We start from the raw sequence: 19,720 nt of genomic DNA, 5'->3' as shown, positions 1-19,720 counted from the left end.
GGGGATGTGAAAAGTTCAATGGGCATGAGGTGCGTTCTAAAAGTGAAAATAAATAAATCCGTGGATCATTTTCAGAAATGGACAATGATTTGCAGGTTAATTCATGGAAATGTATTAGGTTTAAAAAAAATAAAATAAAAAAAACGCAATAAAAACACGTTGCACAAAAAATAAAACTTGAAACTCTGCCCATCCAGCAGTCTTTACCCTCTCCCAGTTCTTAAAGCGGAAGTTCACTCAAAAATGTTATTGTTTCAAAAGATGGGCCATAATCAAAAATATATGTAAAAAATATTTTTAAAGAAAGTTCATAGGTACAATTTTTGGGAAAGGAGGCTCAACATTTTGGCATGGGGCATCCATTTTGTGAAATTAAGCAGCCTCCTCTCTCCATGTTAACCTCTGCTCTCGCTGCAATAATAAAGCAAAAGCCCGGACAGAAATATATACCAGATCAAATCAAGTGTGTGTGTGTGTTATGTTACAAGAGAATCTGAAGGAAGATACGTGCCCTTGAAATTGAAAGTAAAACGAGAGTGAAGGTGACCCTGGCAGAGAAGTAAACCTGCAAGTCTGGGACCCGCATTCAAATTGAAAAGTGAAAGGAGAAGCCGTAGGAAGTCACATACCTTAGGATCTTGAACTTTCTTTTCTTCTTTTAAATGTGATTCTTTGTTTTGAACTTACCTGCAAAAATGCAAAAAGGAACCTGAGGAAGGGAACAATTTCCCCTGTGTACTGTGTGCGCTCCAAGAGGGAGAGGCCATCCTCTTGGGCTACAAGAAACTTGCATATTGGTAACAGGAACCTGGGGAAGGGAGGCATTCCCTGGAACTGTAAACATTGTCCACTTGGAACATTTTGGTTGGAGTTATAACTTTTCGTTGAATTGGAGCATTTGTGCCCTTTGAGATACATAGAGAATATCCCTTGCACCATCAAGTTAATTTTTAGTATCGGACACAGGAAGTATTTTTACTTTGGACATCTTGACAATAGACAGACCCCTTAGTTTTTGGCTGAGGTGGGGAACTACCTCATAGGATAGGGATAGTAAGGCAATTCCCCAACCCTTTTGATTTTGAAAACGTTTTTGTTGTGATTTGTTGCCAACAATGGATTTTCTTTTACGAAAGGTTTGATCACTAGTGAGGCTGCAACTTGTAGGTACTGCAAAATAAAAAAAAGACGATGGAAACTAAACACCAAGTATGTATTGCAGTGCGCTTTACTGTCTAAGAATGAAATATCTTTCGAAAGTATTCTTTTTGATGAAACTGTCAGAAGATGACAAATTGTGGAGACACTGCCTCAGTGTTGTAACGGATTCTGATTGGTTGGCGGTGGCTGCTCTTTTTTAATTCCCTGCAATGAGGCAATTCATGACTTGATGAAATTTTGTATTTGTAATTTATTATAATTCAATTTTATTGTATTTTGACATATGATTAATTTATTGAGGGTTTTATGTAACATGGATTTTATTGACCTTTAAAGAGGATGAATTTAATGTGTTTATTTTTAGAAAATTGTTTGTGTACATTTTAGGAAATTGTATTTTTAATGTGATGTATTATGATCTTTGTAAAGGTTTTTTCTAAACCATATACAATAAAAAAAAATGTTGTTTAAAGTTTATAGCAAAATGTTGAGTCCTCTGTGTCGGAGTCTCATTCCTGGCTCCTCACAACACTTATTCTGTCCCAGATAGTAAAGATAATTTTAACCACTGAAAAACAGACAAAAAAAACATGAAAATGGGAAGGAAACACAGGAAAAGATTGCTGCTGCTTCTATGGCTGAAAACCTCAATTAAAGGACAGCACCTTCAGGAAGCAGGCCGAGATAAGAATCCATTCTGTACCCCCCATCCCAGTAGACTCATCAGCCTTCTCTGCATCTTCTAACTTGTACGAGCTTAGGGGTTAACCTTTCATTCGAACAGCCAGTCAAACCTCCTTACCGGCCTTTAACTGGCAAGGTTTGGTTCCACACAGAAGGAGGTGGTGGGGGGTGTCATGCTGAGACTGATGCTCTACCAAACAGAATAAAAATATCAATCTCTTCCTATGGTTCCGGCACAGATGGCAGATCCGTACTCCCTGTGCTAAAACCTTCCACAAGCCTAAAACTTTAATGGTTCACAGCAGGGCATGAATCCACATGATCTCACCCCTGTGCATGTCCAGGCAAGCCCTGCAAATGCAGTATGCAGTGATTTTATTGAGAGAAAAAAAAAAAACTAAAAATGAATTTATAAAGAACCCAAACAGAAAAACAAAATGACATTTACTTTTGATGTTTTTGGGGTGTTCCCTCTAACCCCTGACCCCTCCGCCTCCCTTCCCCCCAGTGACCACACCATTTCATACTTTTCTCTCACCCCCAACACTATTCCCATTTCCCACTATATTTGTACACTTTAAAATTCGTTATTTTCTTTTTTGTTGTTTTGGGTTCTTTAAAAATTCATTATTTTATTTTCCTCGATAAAATCACTGCATACCAGTCAAACTGTGTAGTCATGCAAAGGGGGTGTTCGGTCCAGCTCATTCGCCAGTCATTCTCTCTGTATCTGGTGAAACACCACTCGCTTCGTTTCCTGCCCCCACCACTGTTTTGGCATGCACAGCTAAGCTGACTTCCTTGGAGAGGTCACCTTGCTCCCCTAAGTTCTAGAGCAGTGACATTTGACTATTCCATCCAATTGCATCCCCTTAAGTGGATCGGGCAACTATATGGGCGGAAGACAAAGGTGTGCAAATTGTACCAGGGTGGGACTGATCAGTTTACCCTGTATGTCTTGCGGGGGCAAAGTATATAGATAAGGCTGTTTAGGAGGACCTCAGCTGTGCATGTTTCTGGAACTCCACAGAGCAAAGTGGCAGTGTTGTCTCTACTGCGCTTACCTTCCTTCACCCAGTGCATCCATCCGCCATCTCTATGCAGTGTCCTGAGGCGATCCACATGACCTACTCTAGTGTCACTCCTAATGGTTCTGCATAAGGCAGGGTGCAGCGGACCAGGAGGTAGGCTTTCAGGCGGGGCCTGCTCCAATATTCCAATACTTTTGACTTCACCTACCCCAGTCCCAAAAATATATAGGCACAATTTCAGCCATTCATCCAACAAACCCCTGCAGTCCATGCTCGCCAAAAATCTCCAGCTCTCCAAGGAGGATTAGACGGAGGGTGACCACTTACATAAATCACAGCCAATGACACAAATACAACATGTCATCATGCAAAAGCTTAACATATGCAATTGTGTGAATCCATGTCCCACTGTACAATAACATGTTGCCCTGTTTTAAACAGCCCTGTACCTTTTCAGGTCATATAGAATTCTCAATGCTTCCTCACGTTGTGAAGTAGCATCAAAGGGGCTGGAAATATGAAGCTGTTTTTACCTACATTTCCAAAGCCATTTTTCCAGTTGCATTGACAATTTTCATCGTATTTATCACCTTGATTGGGAGACCTTTTTTAATATAGTCATGTGTGACTTGCCAGTTAAAGGATCTCCTATTCATTTCTCCAAGATTCCTTCTTATTGTTTGAGAACCTCAGGAATTGGAGCAGGACTTGTGTGGGGTAGCTTGCTCTCTTGCTCTCCCTCACTGAGTAAGTTTTGTGTACATCCTCTTCGCATTTGATCCTGAAACAACTGTGCCACGATTGCAGGTGTATAATTCTGAAAAGTTCCTAGTCCCTCCGAGTCTCATGTTGTTTGCTCTTAACTTGCATTCAAGTACCATTTTTTTCTCCTATACCTTAGTAACATCCTCTTTTAGCCTAGCCAGTTGTAAACCTAGTATCTATCCTTACGCCCCTTCTGTATCTGTTCTCCAGACTTCTGGATCTGTGCTCCAGACTCTACACCTTTGACTCTACTATGGAAAGTTTGGCTTCAAAAGACCACACAGGCTCTTACCTTAGAATTTCTACTCAGGATTTACTGTTGTTTGATGAACAGGTCAGCTACAGAGGGCTCCAGTGGTTGCAGAGTACCACTGGGTTGGCAACTCTTTGTCTTCTTGGGGGCTAGTGAGGGGTCCAAGGGGAGGGTGCCTGTTTTTCCTGGTTCCTTGTGTACATGCTGTGTTGCTAGAAGGAATATTCAAGGATGTTGATGGGCTTCCAGGGGAGAGTTGCAGGCCTAGGCTGCCAACTACTCTCTGCTCAGTTCAATGAGGGTACTGGTGGAGAAGCAGCTGAGAGAGACCTTGCAGAGTAATCAGTACTGGTGTGGTAGATCACAGGGGACGTATATATATCCCTGTCTTTTATAGTTAGCCATCTACAGTTCAGATCTTCCTCTTATTGATTGGTAAACTACAACATTCAATGTACCGTTTCATTGGGGATAATCATTAAAACACGAGAACCCTACCTGCTGCGTCTGCTGTGAAGGCTGGGTTGTGCTACTTAATGACAAACCACTCGGTGTAGGCTGGCCAGGCAACTGGGCCTACGGGAAACAAGAAAAGGAAAGCATGAGAAAAGGATCATTGGAAATCAATAAACGGAGTGCGTAAATGCTCTAGCTTCACAGGACCAGCAACACTGGTGCTGTTAAGTATGCCAGCAATAGATTTCAATGTTTACAAAATTTGAATGGTCAGTGGTGTAATATCAAAGCTAGTGATATTGGACTGCATAATCGTACAGTAAACTGTATTCTTCAGTCGGGTATACAACAGGTTTAGTCTTTCATCATGAAGCCAAGTGCCCCCCTTGCAGCCCCCTGCTTGTGTGTGTGTGAAAGTGCCCAGCTTGCCCCCTGTGTGTGTGAAAGTGCCCCCCTGCAGCCCCTTGCACCCATGTGTGTGAAAAAGTGCCCCCTTGCAGCCCCCTGCCCGTGTGTGTGTGTGTGTGTGTGTGTGTGTGTGTGTGTGTGTGTGTGTGTGAGAAAGTGCCCTGCTTGCCCAGTGTGTGTGAAAATGCCCCCTTACAGCCTCCTGCCCCTTGTGTGTGGAAGTGCCCCCCCTCCTGTCTACCCTTTCTTCCACCCTTGTGTCTGAAGGTACCCCACGCCACCTCCTTGCCCCCCTGTGTGTAATAAGAGCCCCCCTAACTGGTCCCCCTGCCCCTTCTTAACTCCCCCGCCCCCTGTGATCGTCTTTGTTTCCCCCTTTCCCCATATCCTTTCATTTCCTCCTGTCCAAGTCTGGCATTACCCCAATTGCCGTAAGGGATAGTAATCGTAGCCACCCGTTTTACAGACACTTTTCTCCTCCTTCTCCTCCTCCTCCTCCTCCTCCCCTCCCCTCCCCTCACCCCTCTCCTTCGCCCCTCCTCCTGTCTTGCAGCCACTTGCCCCTCTCATAGCACTTACTCCTATCAGTTGACCCATGACCTCTGTTAGCAGCTTGTCTCCCCCCTTTCCCTCCCTGTCCTCTCCTCCCACTCCCCCCACCCCCCAGACTACTCTGAATCGTCCAACCTATGTTAGTCTCCTGTTTGTTTTCTCCCCTCCTCCCCCTCTCTCTCCTCCTGTAACTCATGCACTACAAAAATTGTCATAAGGCATAGTAATGTTACTGCTTGTTTTTCTCCTCCTTCCCTTCGCTTCCCTTAACTGTTCTTGCACTATCAGAAATGTTGCCAGGCTGATTACAATAGTTCTATCACATTCTAATTCTTGTTTGTAAGAAGTACACTGTATTTTCCCATGTTCCCTCCCTCCTTGAAGCGCTTTGAAACACATTGTGTATAGGCGCTATACAAATAATCAATTCACGTAATTGTGTTTAGGCAGGCACAACCACAAAATGATTGAGGGAAAAAACTATATTTTACATTCTTCTCTTTTACAGCCCACTCAAAAAGGTGCACTCGATGGTTTGCATGCGAGTCTCTCACAGACACAAGCAATGGGAAATAGTTGTAGGTAACTGCTTTTGTCACGACCTCTGAATATTGGACATGGTTTGACTACAGTATGAGGAAACAAAGACCGTAACATGAGGGGCAACAAGGTTGAGCCTTCACCATGGCAATGAAAATGTAGATGTACACACTTGGCAGGGGAAAAAAATAAGCTGTTCAAAGATCCGAATCTTGACCTAGACCAATTAAGGTATGATGGTTGCTCATAGTATGAAGAGAATCCCAATTAGTACCCGGAACGCGCGGCTGAACAGGAATACTGTGTGGTGATTGGCTCATTTGTGAGCCATACCACACGGTATTCCCGTCCACACCGTGCATGCCGGCTATTCTGTTCCCGGCGAGGGGCAATCCCCGCTCCGAGCCTCCCCATGGCTGGAGGCTTCCTTCGTCCCCCGCCGGGGACTCGGGTAAGATCCCCCTCTCCCCCCACCAAGCCTTTCCTCCCTCCTCACCCCACCCACCTTCTATCCCGCGGTCTCCGGCGGGGGATGATGGAAACCTCCAGCCGTGTGGAGCCTCTGAGCGGGGCCATCCCTGCTCCGGTGGAGGCTTCCATCGTCCCCCGCCGGAGACCACGGTACGTTTCCCCTCCCTTCTGCCCTCCCGACCCCACTTACCTTCTTTTTTCTTCTGGTCTTGGAAGTGAACGCGCTGGGAACACTTCTGTTCCAAGCGCGTCCGCTCCCGATGGCCGCCATGGAAAGGGAAAACTGACTACGTTTTCCCTTTGCATGACGGCAGCCATTTATGTCTGTTTTTTTTTTGTTTCGAAACAGAAAAAAATGCCATTAGCACCCCGATCCAACGGGCCAGGGTACTAATGGCAATAAGACCCGAGGCTGCGGGCCAATACCGCCGCAGGTAATGGCCAGGGGCTTCATTCATAACTACAGCCCCGGGCAATACCTGGGGCGGTATTGGCCGCCGCCTCAGGTCTTATTGCCACAACAAGTGCTTTACAGATTAGGAAATTGACACTAATCAATAACGCAGCAGCTGCAACCTTCCCCTCTTGCAGTATACATTTGATGACGCCTGAGAAAGTGGTTAGTGATAGTAGTGTAAAAAAGGTAACAAAGATTGACAAGATCGGGAGCAAGAAAGAATAAGTGAAAAACGAATTCTGATGAAAATCCGTAAACTCCAATAACATTAGGAGAATCTTTCAAAAGAATTGGCATTTACCAATGCTTGTTGCAGATCTAAAAAACCATATTACTGAAGACCAAGCATTGTCTACACAAAGGCAACCACCTTGCGAATGAAAAGACAGTTTCATGCCAACGAAAAAATTGGTGGTACAAACTAGCCTAATCACAGGTAAATCAATGGATTTCTACAAATGTTCAAACTGCAATATGTGCAGATACCCTTTGAATAATAAACACCTGCATACCATAAACTATGTTAAAGTGATAAGAATAAATGAATTAACTGCAGGATCTATATTATCTCTATTTGCAACAAATTGTATGTTGGAAGCACCATACGTGAAATAAGAACAACTGCACAGCTTGACATCAATTGAAAAGAAAACAGCATTGGCTGAACATTGGTTCATCGAACACCAGTCAGAGAAGATAGACAAAATCAAATTCTTAGGGATATGACACATCAGAGTGGACCCATGACTAGGGGACAAGAGAAAAGGCTCTGTCAAGAGGAAGCCAGGACTATCTGTAATCTAAGAACAATCAAGGAAGGACTCAACGCAGACAGTGAGATGCACAACTTCCTATGAGAAACGTTACTATAATGTATAGTTACATGGGAATTAATATTGTGTGTATTCCTATGAGAAACTGTACCAGCTTCGAAAATCAACCTGAATGTATGCCTACACGCGAATCAATATCAAGTGTGCTATATGGAGTTTGTGAAGGTACATCAATTTAAGGATGTCTAATCAACCGAAAGGGAAAGAATGAAGCACAAGACACATTAAATCCAAGTATGGCTCTTTTAGGACACTCACTTCGAAACATCATCCTGATCAAAGGATGGCCCAGAGAAGCCAATATACTCTGCATGCTCACGAATATGACACTCTGTATATGTATTCCAAATCACTACTGGATAACACGCGCAACAATGGGCGATGGCAGTGATTTAATCTGACCAACCTGCCAATAGTAGCTCGCTTGAGGTATCTTTACCACAATCACACATGTGACAAGATATCAGGGGGATGCACCACTATCCACAATTCTGCCCATAGTTAAAGGGACTCCCCTTATTTAATTATTCTCCCCCAGGACTCCTCAGGACTATGAACGTAATGCACTAGCTGCACACAGTTGGACACTTCAACACGATTGCGGCCCTTAACTATGACATCATCACGTTTCTAACGCATGACATCACTAAGACACGTTAATAGGCGCAACCAAGATGGTGGCGCTCACAACCTCCAGCAGAGCGATACCATCAGAACATCCCACGACCAGGAGCCCTGTACATCCTAACAAGGTAAGACCTTGCACAATCAGTGCACTGTCCCCTCGCTTATCTTGACCCTATTAAGTAGACATATTAACCCTTATCATTCTCCAAACAGGACCTGACATACTTGAATACGTGTACAGCAATTTCCCGCATGCCCCAGGCACCAAGTCACAATCCTAAGGTAAATACTCCTCCCCTATACTGGACAACCAATTTGACACATGCAATTTGCATGCTCCCTATACTCAAGCAACATTTGCCTTCCCAGAGAATCAACAAGATATCAGCATCATGAAGTAGACCAAGGGATTAACCCTTTCATGTTCACAAAACAGTGATCCTAACAAGTACATACTGCTTACTTTCCTCAAGCAACCACAAAACTTTGAAGATGGCCCCTGCACTTATTAAACTATCTGAATTTAATTAAATAAGGCATGCCAGAACACTGAGTTATAATATACCAAGGAGCACCCTTACTACTCTTAGACAACAACAGTTAATCTACAAATGAAGTACATGGGTTAAACCCATCATCGGAGCAAACACGAGACGTTAAGTACTGGCCACTGCATGACGGGGAAATACAGGGTCACTATTATATTATGAATGAACTCTTTATATCGACCTATAACCTCCTTCATTCCTTTCCATCTCCATCCCTGCTTCTCTCACCAACAGAACATTAAAACAAATTATAAGATCTGTAAATGCATATTTAGACGTGTTCGTAACTGTGCAATACTGTACCAAAGTGTAACACAAAACCTTAGTTATTTGTGACTTAAAGATGCTTGTGACAATTTGAAGATATAACGCATTATATGCTAACCCACCACCACCTGTCATTACAAACAGGTGTCTTAAGAGCCATAATTGAAGGTTTCTAATAATTATTAAGACCTCTTGGCATTGACAAAGCCCTTAATTGCGTGAAACATTAGCACGTGCCACCACCTGGTTAAAGTTGGCTTGACTAGGAACTCCGCTTAAATCAAAATTTTGCAACTCAATAAAATAATTCTTTTAGAAATTTTCAGACCCATTTCATTTGCCTTGGCGCAGTCCCAACTACACAACTCGCTTATCCTTACCCTGACTGATAAGGGAAAATCGGTCTCAGTAAAAGTACAGCAGCCGGCAAACAAATGTCACTACAAAAACAGCAATATAGAACCATGTAGAGGTGCAAAAACCTACATTTCCCCTCTCCCTACATTCATTATGAACATATTTTTGCAAGAATGTGATGCCAAACTCTCTTTTAAAAAGACAGACAGCTGTATTTTGTTATGGTTTGAAAAGAACCTAATGTAGTGGTCCCCCAGCTAGACCAGGGGTTTGCAACCTACATCTCACCACATGTTTCAGACTACTTGATGAGGGATCATGGGAGTTATAGTCCATTGGTTATGCCGATTTGGGCTTGTTGTCCAAAGTACCTGTACAGCCAAAGGTTACAGGATCCTGAGCTAGAACAACCTTGGATAGGTATTGAATCTCTGAAGCATTTAAAGAACCAACAAAAGATTGCTACTTTTCTCTCGGGTAATCCCACAGGTTTTCTGTCATCTTGAATAGTTTACTCCTCTACAGAAAGCAGTGATAAGCTATTCTAACATCAGTCTTGTAGAGGTGCGATGTCATAACATTGATGGGAGTACTAAAAAAGTACTTGCAACGATGCAAACAGAATCAAATTTAAGTATGAATCTATATGAATATAAAACATGGATTCATTCTCCACACCATAGACCTTATGAAGGCCTAAATGTAAAACAACTCCACAACATGGTAGTCTGACAAAAAGACAGGTGAAGAACTTTTTGCAAACGAACGCAAACAATGTAAATTTCTAGTGAAAGCTACCAAGCCTACCTCAAGAAATCCATTGCTTCATTGGAGAATTTAAGCTCAGAATATTCAAACTCAAATTTCCATCTGAAACCTAGAAACATGGTTAAAGACCACAGTAGAACCATCCAGCCTACCCAACAACATACACTTCATGGTCACAAGCTTTACTACAGCATTGTAAGTAGCAGTGTTGTACTGTGTTTAGCCAAGTGTTTTAAAAAAAAAAACCTCAATAATTGTCGAACATGCCTGCTAGAAGGTTGTTCTGTGCATGCATTGAACCCTTACTGTTTATGCTGCTACTGCGCATCAAACTAGAATTTCGAACATTCAAAGATGCTCTCCTCTTGCACTCTGCTTACGAGATAAATCGCAGCCCAAACCTACATCTACTGCCTGAGAACAATAGATGTATAAATGAGTATGTCACCCTTCTTGTTGAAGCATATTATAGTGGCCATGTCTGTTTAGACGAGGACACACCGACCAGTCAGTGAGAAGAGACAGGCATTAAGGCCAAGAAAATTATGCTTCAGGTTCTTTATGTCAAGAAGTGTAAAAAAACAGGAGCCACTATCCAAACAGCCCATGATTATGCTGGGTCAAGTGTCATGGACATTATAAGACATACTCCAAAGCCTATCACAGAAGGTAAGCCTGAATAGAAGTCAAAGGATTAGACGCCTAGCTCCAATAAGAACTCTGGTATAGTAAAGCACATTCAAAGGTATGCAAATGGGACTACCGTGAATACAACTGTCATAACCATGGTGTAGGAACGATAAATGATTTCAAACCATTTGAAGATGAGGGATGCCTGGCTCCAGTAATGCACATACATCAAAACATACTGATCAGGGCAATTGCTCAAATAGACCTAACAACTATCTGTAAAAATACCCAGCCAAAATGATTCCTTTATTAATCATACTTTTTTTATTTTTACATTTATAGCATATTACACAATTCCCATATCACATTGCACCAATTTCCTAAAAAACAGAATCATACGGCGCACCTCTCCATAAAGTGCACCAACAACTACTGATCAGTATGTTTTGATTCATGTGCAAACAATATGAAGAGCCAGAACTCACTTTCCCTGGAGTTGGAAAAGCCCATCCAACTCATTCCAATAACTGGATAAAGATAAGACAGGATATTTGGACATAGTTTCATAAGCCTTGATTAAACAAAGCTCTAGCATTAGTTCACCCTATAAGCATGGGGACCATACCAAACAGCCACACAAATATACATGCACTTTCCTGATGCAAAAAAGCTACTAATGAGGTGCAGGGTGCAGATCAAAAGAGAAAGCTTTGCATTTATAGCATATTTGTCACCTCCACAAATTGCAATAACCTGAGTGGATTGCCTTAACTACCTCACCCAATCAAGAATTACCCCAATTGTTCACATAAAAAAATGCTGCAAATGAACTTATCATTCCACTAATTCAGAACAGATTCTTCACCCTGTGAGCTCACGATTTCTAAGAGAAGAAAATTGATTGGAGCAATTTTCTACAGGTGGGAAAGAATTCTGAATTCTGGACTCCTCCCAGAGTTCCAATAAGCTTTCTAGGACAGACGTTCAAGCATGCAAATGACCGTAAACTACCCCTGCTTCCAAGACTAGTATGTTTCCGGATATGCAGTGTCTGAGGGTAAGGATCTAGCTCTCAATCCATTTGCTCATAAGTGCCTCTAGTGAAAACAAAACAGAGTGCTTATGCTGACTCACTTTATGGCTGTATTTGTGCGAGTACGTGTGCACCAAAATGTCAAAGCAGTACCAAGGTGGGTGATGGCCCACTGGGATTGTGCCAATTAATATTGAGCTGGAATTCATTTGTGTTGCAGAAAAACATGACTAGTAAAACTTGATAAGGGCATCTAACATTGTGCAGCTTGCATATGGTCAGGATGGTATCTGGGTGTTCTTAGCAGAGGGAAGCATGGCGTTCTTGGTCCCTTTCTTACTGAGTAAAACAATTCTGTTTCCTTATCCAGAGAAGAGGATTGTGTGCTAAAGCAGGACCTATGCCTCTGTTCATGGCCACCAAGAATGCAACAGATTGTACAACTGGCTTTGAAGAAACACAAATGGGTTGGGTAGAGACCAGTTATTTTCCACATTTCATCATGTAAAAGATGATCATATGTTAATATAATACAAATCAAGAAAGATTGATTCGAAGCGTTTTCTTGTAAGCAGGCAAGAATGTACCCAAGACATCCACTGGTACCTCACCAATCGAGCAGCCCCCAGCTTTAATGGACATCCATAGTACATTCATCTAGGAAAAAGAATGTTAGAAGCAAGGCAGACCTCTTGGACCAGGAGCATTAGGACAAAGACACAGGAATGAGGAGGAACAACCACAAACCCCAGAAGTACTGCAAATAATGGGCCTCATTACAAGTTTGGTGGTATTTCAGCAGTAAATCTGCCAAAATACCAAAACAGATTTACCATTAACGCCACTTGGCCCGAATTACAAGTGGCGGTATGATGGTGTTAGTCCCCATTTATGGATTCCATAGGACTCCATGGAAATTTCGGCAGAATTACCACCAGCAATAATTCTGCTGAAATTGCTGCATTTTGGTGAAGTTATCTCCAGGTTTTTTCTGGACCCCACCGCGAGAACCATAGTTGGGTGGTGCGTTCGTGCAGCAATAACTCTTACCAACGATTTTAGCCACACCAGCCAACTTGTAATGAGGCCCAATGGTCAAAATAAAAGCTCTTGTTATCTCCTCAAATTAACGAGGGACTCATTCAAATATTACCAAAAATTTAAAAGCACAAAGTAGTAGTTCTGTGCCATGTCCTTTTTATGCTGAATGAAGGCGTTCAGGACTCAGGCTGTAGTCAATTAAGTGTTGAAGCCAGAACAAGCCACTCTGACAATCTAATCCCTCAATCTTAAGCATCTCTAGAGGTATGATCACCAAACTGCGGCCTTATAACTGACATATCTGGCTTTACTTCTACTTCGGAAGCACCTGCAAGGTTACTTTGAAGAGAGATGAAAAGGAATGGACCCTCGATGGCACATTCGGGTGAGTGCTGGTATTAGGGGCACAGTATATTGCCAACATGTTTTAATTCCACACCCTGTACAATAGGGGTATCTATTAACAATATTGTTCTCCATTAAAAAGCAGGTCTAAAAATGTAGTCTGCATATCCTGTGAGGTATGACAGCATGAGGTTTTTATCTGCTGGCACTACTCATTTTGCTATATAACACATACACACACCCCCCCTCCCCACACACACAATCTTCTTTATGTGGCTTGTATCTGCTTAGAATCACATGCTTTGCATAGGCCACAATCTAGTGGCAGTACAGGTTCTGATACCGTCCCTGTGTAGGGCGACGCCCACAAGGAACGAGAAAAGGGGACCAAGAAGCTGGTCTCTGAAACGCAACTGATGTGGCCTTGGCTCTGATTGCATGAGCATGAATCCCCTCAGGAACGGGTTTGCCCACTTCTGAAATGGCTTGAACCATCCAACGGGCGATGGAAGCCTTAGAAGCCAGAGAACCAAAGGGAGGTGCCCCAAAAAGTCAAACAATGCCTCAGACTTCCTGAATGATTTCATCCGATAAAGACAGAACATGAGGACCCTCTTGAGGGCCAAAGAATGCAAGGCCCTTTCAGCTTCTGACTGCAGGTTCAGGAAGAAAACCGGTAGAAAGATCTCTTGATTTAGATGAAATGGAGAGACCACCTTGGGCAAGAAATATGGGCGAGTGCGCAAGATGACCTTGTCATTGTGAAACGTTGTGAATGGCTCACACGAAAAGAAGGCCTGCAGCTCGCTAACCCCAAGTGCAGAGGTGAGCCTCCAATAAAACAAACATTCTTAAGCGTCACCAAGCGGATGTTCACAGAAGCCATCGGCTCAAAAATCCTGCATTGCAACGCCTCCAGAACCACATTGAGGTCCCAGACTGGATGCGGTCTATGCTCCTGAGGAAAAAACCTAGACAACCCGTTGAGGTGGGCCTTAACCTCCGGGTGGGCTGCCAAAAACATGCTCAGAGGAATTCTTGTAAGCCCTGATGGCCGCCAAACACGTGCAGCAAGTATCCACCTGCACGCCAGAACGAGCCAGGTGTGCAGAAAATGCCAGTATGCCATCCAGAGGACAGGTGACAGGATCAAGACCTTTGTCGCGAGCCCAATGGCAGAACCTAGTCCATTTTCTCTTATCCTGGGACTGAGTCGAGGGCCTCCTGGTCAGCAGAATTATGTACCTGTTATCTGAATATTGAGCAGCCTCAGTTGATCAGGAACCAAGATGCCAATGCCAATTTGGCCAGTCGGATTCTCCACTGCCCCACCCTGCTGCTTCAGCAAGCCCCTAATGGGTATCGGAAGATGGACAGGACACCGGGAGTACAACTACAGCAGATCCGAAACCAGGGTCTCGAAGACCAGTGGAGGCAACCAGGATGAGGCTGCAACCCACAAAGGCCCGGAAGTTGCGGAGGATCCGTTGTAGCAGAGGGGTGGGCGGGAACGCATAACACCTGCAGCCGTGTCAATAGATCTGGAAGGCATCTCCCAGTGACCCCTGACCTGCCCATGAAGCAAACTGGGGAGACTTGGCATTCACGGGGGATGCAAACAAATCCAGGTTGGCGAACCCCCAAGGGACACAAGGAGTCGGTGTGCAACTCTCACTCGTAGGTGTTGAAACCCAAGCGACTCAACTGGACCGCTTCTATATTGCTATCCTCCGGGAGGTGGACTGCTGAAATCCAAATCCCTTCCGTCAGGGCCCATTAGGTCGGAACTGCCTGCATGCATGCATGCATGCATGCATGCATAGGAGGGGGGAATGTGTGCCACCCTGCTTTTTCATGTAAAACACTGTAGAATTGTCCGTCCTGACCAGAGCCGTCCCTGTTTAGGGGAAAAAATGCCCTGAGGCCTAGGCTCACCGACCGGAGTTCGAGCAGATTGATATTTAGGAGGGCTTCTGTCCTTGATCATGCTGCATGAATTCCAGAGTAGCCCTCCAGCCTGAAAGAGAAGAGTCAGTCATTACCACCAGTGAAGGCTCCAGTCAGGGGAAGGAGGCTCCCACTGAAACATTGCAATCCATCAGCCACCAGCGAAGATCGGGCAAAGGGAGTGGTGGAAGTGTGGTCCTCCCTGACTGAGACCTCGTCTCCTGATTCGAATTGGCCACCAGGTGAAGCTGGAGGCGCCTCATCTTGAGACCGGTGTGCTGAGTCAGCACAAACAAGGCCATCAGGCCCAGAATGTGGTGGAACCACCATGTCGAGGTGGTCGAGTTGGGCAGAAAGTGCCCCACCGCCTTGCGGTGGGACATCATACTCGGGTGTGGGGGAACACCCTCTGAAATGTAGTGCTCCAATGCACCCCATGGAAGGCCAGATCCTGAGACAGGCATAACCGCGACTTTCTAAGGTTGAGGGAATACCCCAGCTGATTAAGGGTATCCGCAATCTCTGGCAGGAGTGCACCTCCGCTCCGGGTGAGCCCCCCCCCCTCACCAACCAGCCACCCAGATAAGGGTACAGGACATGGCCCTCCAAGCGGAACAGGACCGCCACTGAATTCATCAGCTTTGTGAAGATGCGAGGGTCCGAGTTCAGGCCGAAGGCCAGCACTTTGTAGTGCAAGTGGTATGACAATCATGAACCGCAGAAACTTCTGATGCAGCAGATATAGCGGTACATGCAGGTAAGCATCTTTGAGGCCCAGGGAACACATCCAGTCCTCTGCACACACAGACTATTGCGCGCGGGAGTAATCATCTTGAAGCGTTTCAGTGGTAATGACAGGTTTAGAAATGACAGGTCCAGGACTATCCTCAGGCGAGCCAGGTTGTTCTTAGATACCGCAAACATTCTTGGAATAGTATCCAAAGCCCCATTCTGCAAGAGGAACCGGTTCTATCGCCTGCATCGCCAAGAGAGACAGGATCTTCCATAAAAGAGTCAGGGACCCAATCTGGCGAAGAGGACGACGGAATGGTGGAGGCCAAGGAAGAAGATTGAAGACCGGGAAAACTACAAATAGGAGCCACAGGTTGCTGAAGACACTTCCAGGTGTCTGGGAACAGACCCAAATGGCCCCCCACTGGCGAGCTGTGTTCCCCGACCCGGACATCAATGCTTCTTGGCGTCAGAGGCTGTGGCAGAGGAGGAGGAGCAGAAACACCCACACAACGTCCTCTGATGTTTCCTTCTGCTGTCGCTGGGTGACCTGTCAGGCCTCAGCGATCTCTGAAGCCCTTGAATCCAGAGAATGTTCGGGTTTGAACTTGGTCCATCCCTGGAATTGAGGGAATAATTTCTGACCCAGCTTTGTCAAGGATGTTGACTTCATCAATTTGTCATCTGTGGACAAATGAAAAAGGTCCACACTCTCGAAGGGCAGATCTAGGATCCGCTCCTGCATGTCAGATGAAAACTTTGTGGCACGCATCCAGCACTTCGTCCTCTCGACCCTGAGGCACAGCCCTCTGCTTGCTGCGTTGATGTGGGAGACCGAAGAGGTCCTGTGCAATGGCCAGTGCATCTGCCAGATCAGCCATGAAGTAAGCTTGTTTGTCCGGAGGGAGGTCCGGCAGAAATTCGCAGAGCTCCCGCCACAGCTTCTGGTTAACCGCAGCCAATATGGCATCCGCGTTGGCTTGCCGCAGATGCAGTCCTGAGATGAAATAACAGCGCTTTCCCAAGGACTCAAGAGCTTTGTACTCCTTGGGGAGTACAACTGGAGGTGGCTCCTTTGGAGGAAGACGACAAGTACAATGGTTTAGAGGCTCCATTCCTCTGCGGCCACCACAGAGGAATGTGGCTGCTGGGGGGAGGCAAAGAGGGTTGGGTCCCCGTCCGTAAGCCTAAACCTGCTTTCCAACTACTTGTTCATCTGGTCGTTGCCCTGGGCTTCTCCCAGACCATCCACACCATCTGCAGCACATCCCGCTGAAGGGGAATGCCAGACCGGATCGTGGTGCTCCGCCCCTGCCCCCCCCCCCCCCCCCCCCCAAGACCTCTGCGAGCACCCTTGACTACTGGGGGGGGGGCTTCCTCATGAAGAGGGACCCCCCCCAAGAACTCTGCCAGGCCTTGTAGGTGGTCATGAAGCCTTAACAGATGTCGAGAGAGTAATCTCCATCCTAGTCATAACCCCCCCTTTTTCACAGGCAGAGGGATTCTGGGCCCTGGGACACAGGTGCTGGAGGGGTCCCCCCCCCAGGCCCGGAGCCACAGACAAGTCCAACAGCTGTTGAGGGGGGGAGGAATTGGTGGTATAGGAGGAGGTGGAGGGGTCGGTAGGACCGACAGGGCCTGAACCGGATGAGAGACCAGCACTGGAAGCATCGGGGGAACAGGAGTACAACCCATGGGAAGGGGATGAGGTGGCGCCGCCTGAGGGATGACTTGCTTCACAATGTCTTTAGGAGCCCCTTCATTTGAGGGGAACGCATGAGAAAGAGGAAGTGTTCGAAGAAGCGGTTCTCACTGGCCGGTGGGTCCCTAGGGCCCTGCCCTCTGAGCCACTGGTCCTCCGCTCCAGGTCAAAACACCAAGGTGCCTGGTACGCTTATCTGTAAGTCTGATGGGTAGATGTAGATGTACCCCTGCGGGAACCAAAAGCCTGCACCGTAGGATCCGCTGCTGCTTCAAGTGGCAAGGGGGCTGGAATCATCCTGCAAAGCCCACTCGATGGGCAAATGCACTAGCGGGCCCGGAGACGGATGCAAGATGGCCGCATGCCTGGCAGGATCTGCCATGTGCCGCTCTGCCATTTTGAAACCTTGCACCATGCACTGGGAGGTATGGCGCGGAGGCTCTGAGCCAGGAGAGGCCTCAGACACGGGTGGATACAACTTGGGTCGTTTTACACCCGAAGCAGAGGCGTTGACTTCAAGGTCCCTCTGGTAGGTGCTGAGCCCTCAGCCGGATGGACGGTAGTCGAAGCGCCCTGGGTAACTGCCTCGGAGCGAGCTCCGTTAGGGTTGGAGCCCTTGGCACCTGTGCTGGTAGCTGTGCTGGATCTAGCCGAGGAACGACTCTTGGAGGTGGCACTTCAACAATTCCTTACACCCTGGGGTAGAAAAAGGGGATGAGCGTGATCGTACTGAGGACAGCCTGGAAGGGCCCCTAAACCCCCAAGCGTGGGAGCTGGTAGCATGGAGGCCTCAGGTCTGTTCCCGGAACGCAGATAAGAGCCCCAGGGCCGCCCGGCTTGGGAGCCGGTAGCCTTAGAGGACTCGGGCCTGATAGAACCTGAATGCGAGAAACCCCGATCCTTGGGAACCGCAGGGTTGGAATATCTGTGCTGAGGAGCCATGTTGAACAGAGGGTCTACCTTAACATGACCTCTGCGACTCCCTCTCCCTGTCCATCCTCCCCTCTGGCCCGACTCACACTGCAGGGCACACACTCTGTGTTGATCTCCTCTGACCTCCCCCTTTCCGCCCTCCTCTGACCACTCCTCTCTCCTGGAGCGATCACCTCCTCCTCTCCTCTCATCTCATCTCTCCCTCTCTTCCCCCCAAGTCAAGCCTACCCCAACACTGCCACCTACCTTCTCGGACAACCGGCCCATGAAGCGTGTGTCAGTTGAGGCTTTTGCCGCCACTTTCTCCCCCCCCTCCACCTTTGGTGGCTGCCTCAAATGCTGACACACCCCTGTCTATGCTCTACTCTTATTTCTGATACTCTATATGCTCTTGCCACTGTCATAAGGATCCGTTTGAAGTCCAAAGCCAAGTGCAATTCCTGGTATGACTCTGACCTAGCTACACTTAAACGTAAGAAATGGAGGATTTCCTGTTCATCCTCTGACAAACTGGCCTGTTGCCTGCTACAAAGGTAAAACAGACTCCCTGTCCTCACCAAGAAGAGAGTCCACATTCAAGCTCGTGTCTCTGCGGCATCTAACAACTCGGCCAAACTCTTTAAAATCTGCAAGAAGCTGGCCAACCCTGCTGCAGTCTCTACCCCTCCTGTTGCCTCCCAGGCTCTTTGCAATGCCCTTGCCTCTCAGGACATCCTGTCCACCCTCTCCATCCACACCCCTCCTCTCCCCTCCTCACCTCTCCCCTCCCCTTCCCTCCCCTCTCCATCTGTGCTTGCTGACCCTCCTTTAGCCACCCCAGCACCACCCTTCTCGTCCTTTCCTCTTTTCTCCACTGACAAGGTCGCTAGACAAGTCTGATCTATGAAAGCCTCATCAAAACAGGTTCATCCCTGTTCCTCTAAAACCATCAAGGACCATATTGATACCCTCACTCCAGCCCTTGCTGATTTTTGCAACAACTCCTTTGCCTCCGGATCCTTCCCCTCCCCTATGAAGCACTCCCTTGTGCATCCTCTTCTCAAGAAACCCACAGCTGATGTTTCTTATCCAGCTATCACCCAATTTCCATTACTCCCTTTCTGGGCAAACTCCTGGAAAAGTTGGCCATCCCTCAGCTTAACCTTCATTCCAATTCTGTTGGCTGTCTCCTTGACCACC

The 19,720-nt window shown here is 46.3% G+C and overlaps 1 protein-coding gene across 8 annotated transcripts in view; it reads right to left on the bottom strand.

The window, feature by feature from the left end:
• WNK1 (WNK lysine deficient protein kinase 1) overlaps positions 1-19,720 on the bottom strand; it is a 2,404,646-nt gene that overhangs the window by 1,250,417 nt on the left and 1,134,509 nt on the right. For 7 of the 8 annotated variants that reach the window (XM_069628604.1, XM_069628602.1, XM_069628603.1 and 4 more), the window contains one exon: positions 4,393-4,470. The exons of the other annotated variant lie outside the window; for it this stretch is intronic. In XM_069628604.1, the coding sequence (XP_069484705.1) occupies positions 4,393-4,470 (78 nt within the window). The remainder of the gene's footprint in view (positions 1-4,392; positions 4,471-19,720) is intronic. 8 annotated transcript variants of the gene reach the window in all.

The sequence above is a fragment of the Ambystoma mexicanum genome, chromosome 12 (assembly GCF_040938575.1).
Source record: "Ambystoma mexicanum isolate Mex_15411 chromosome 12, UKY_AmexF1_1, whole genome shotgun sequence".
Lineage (NCBI taxonomy): Eukaryota > Metazoa > Chordata > Amphibia > Caudata > Ambystomatidae > Ambystoma > Ambystoma mexicanum.
The sequence above is the reverse complement of the archived record's forward strand: the minus strand, read 5'-3'. Positions and strand labels throughout refer to the sequence as shown.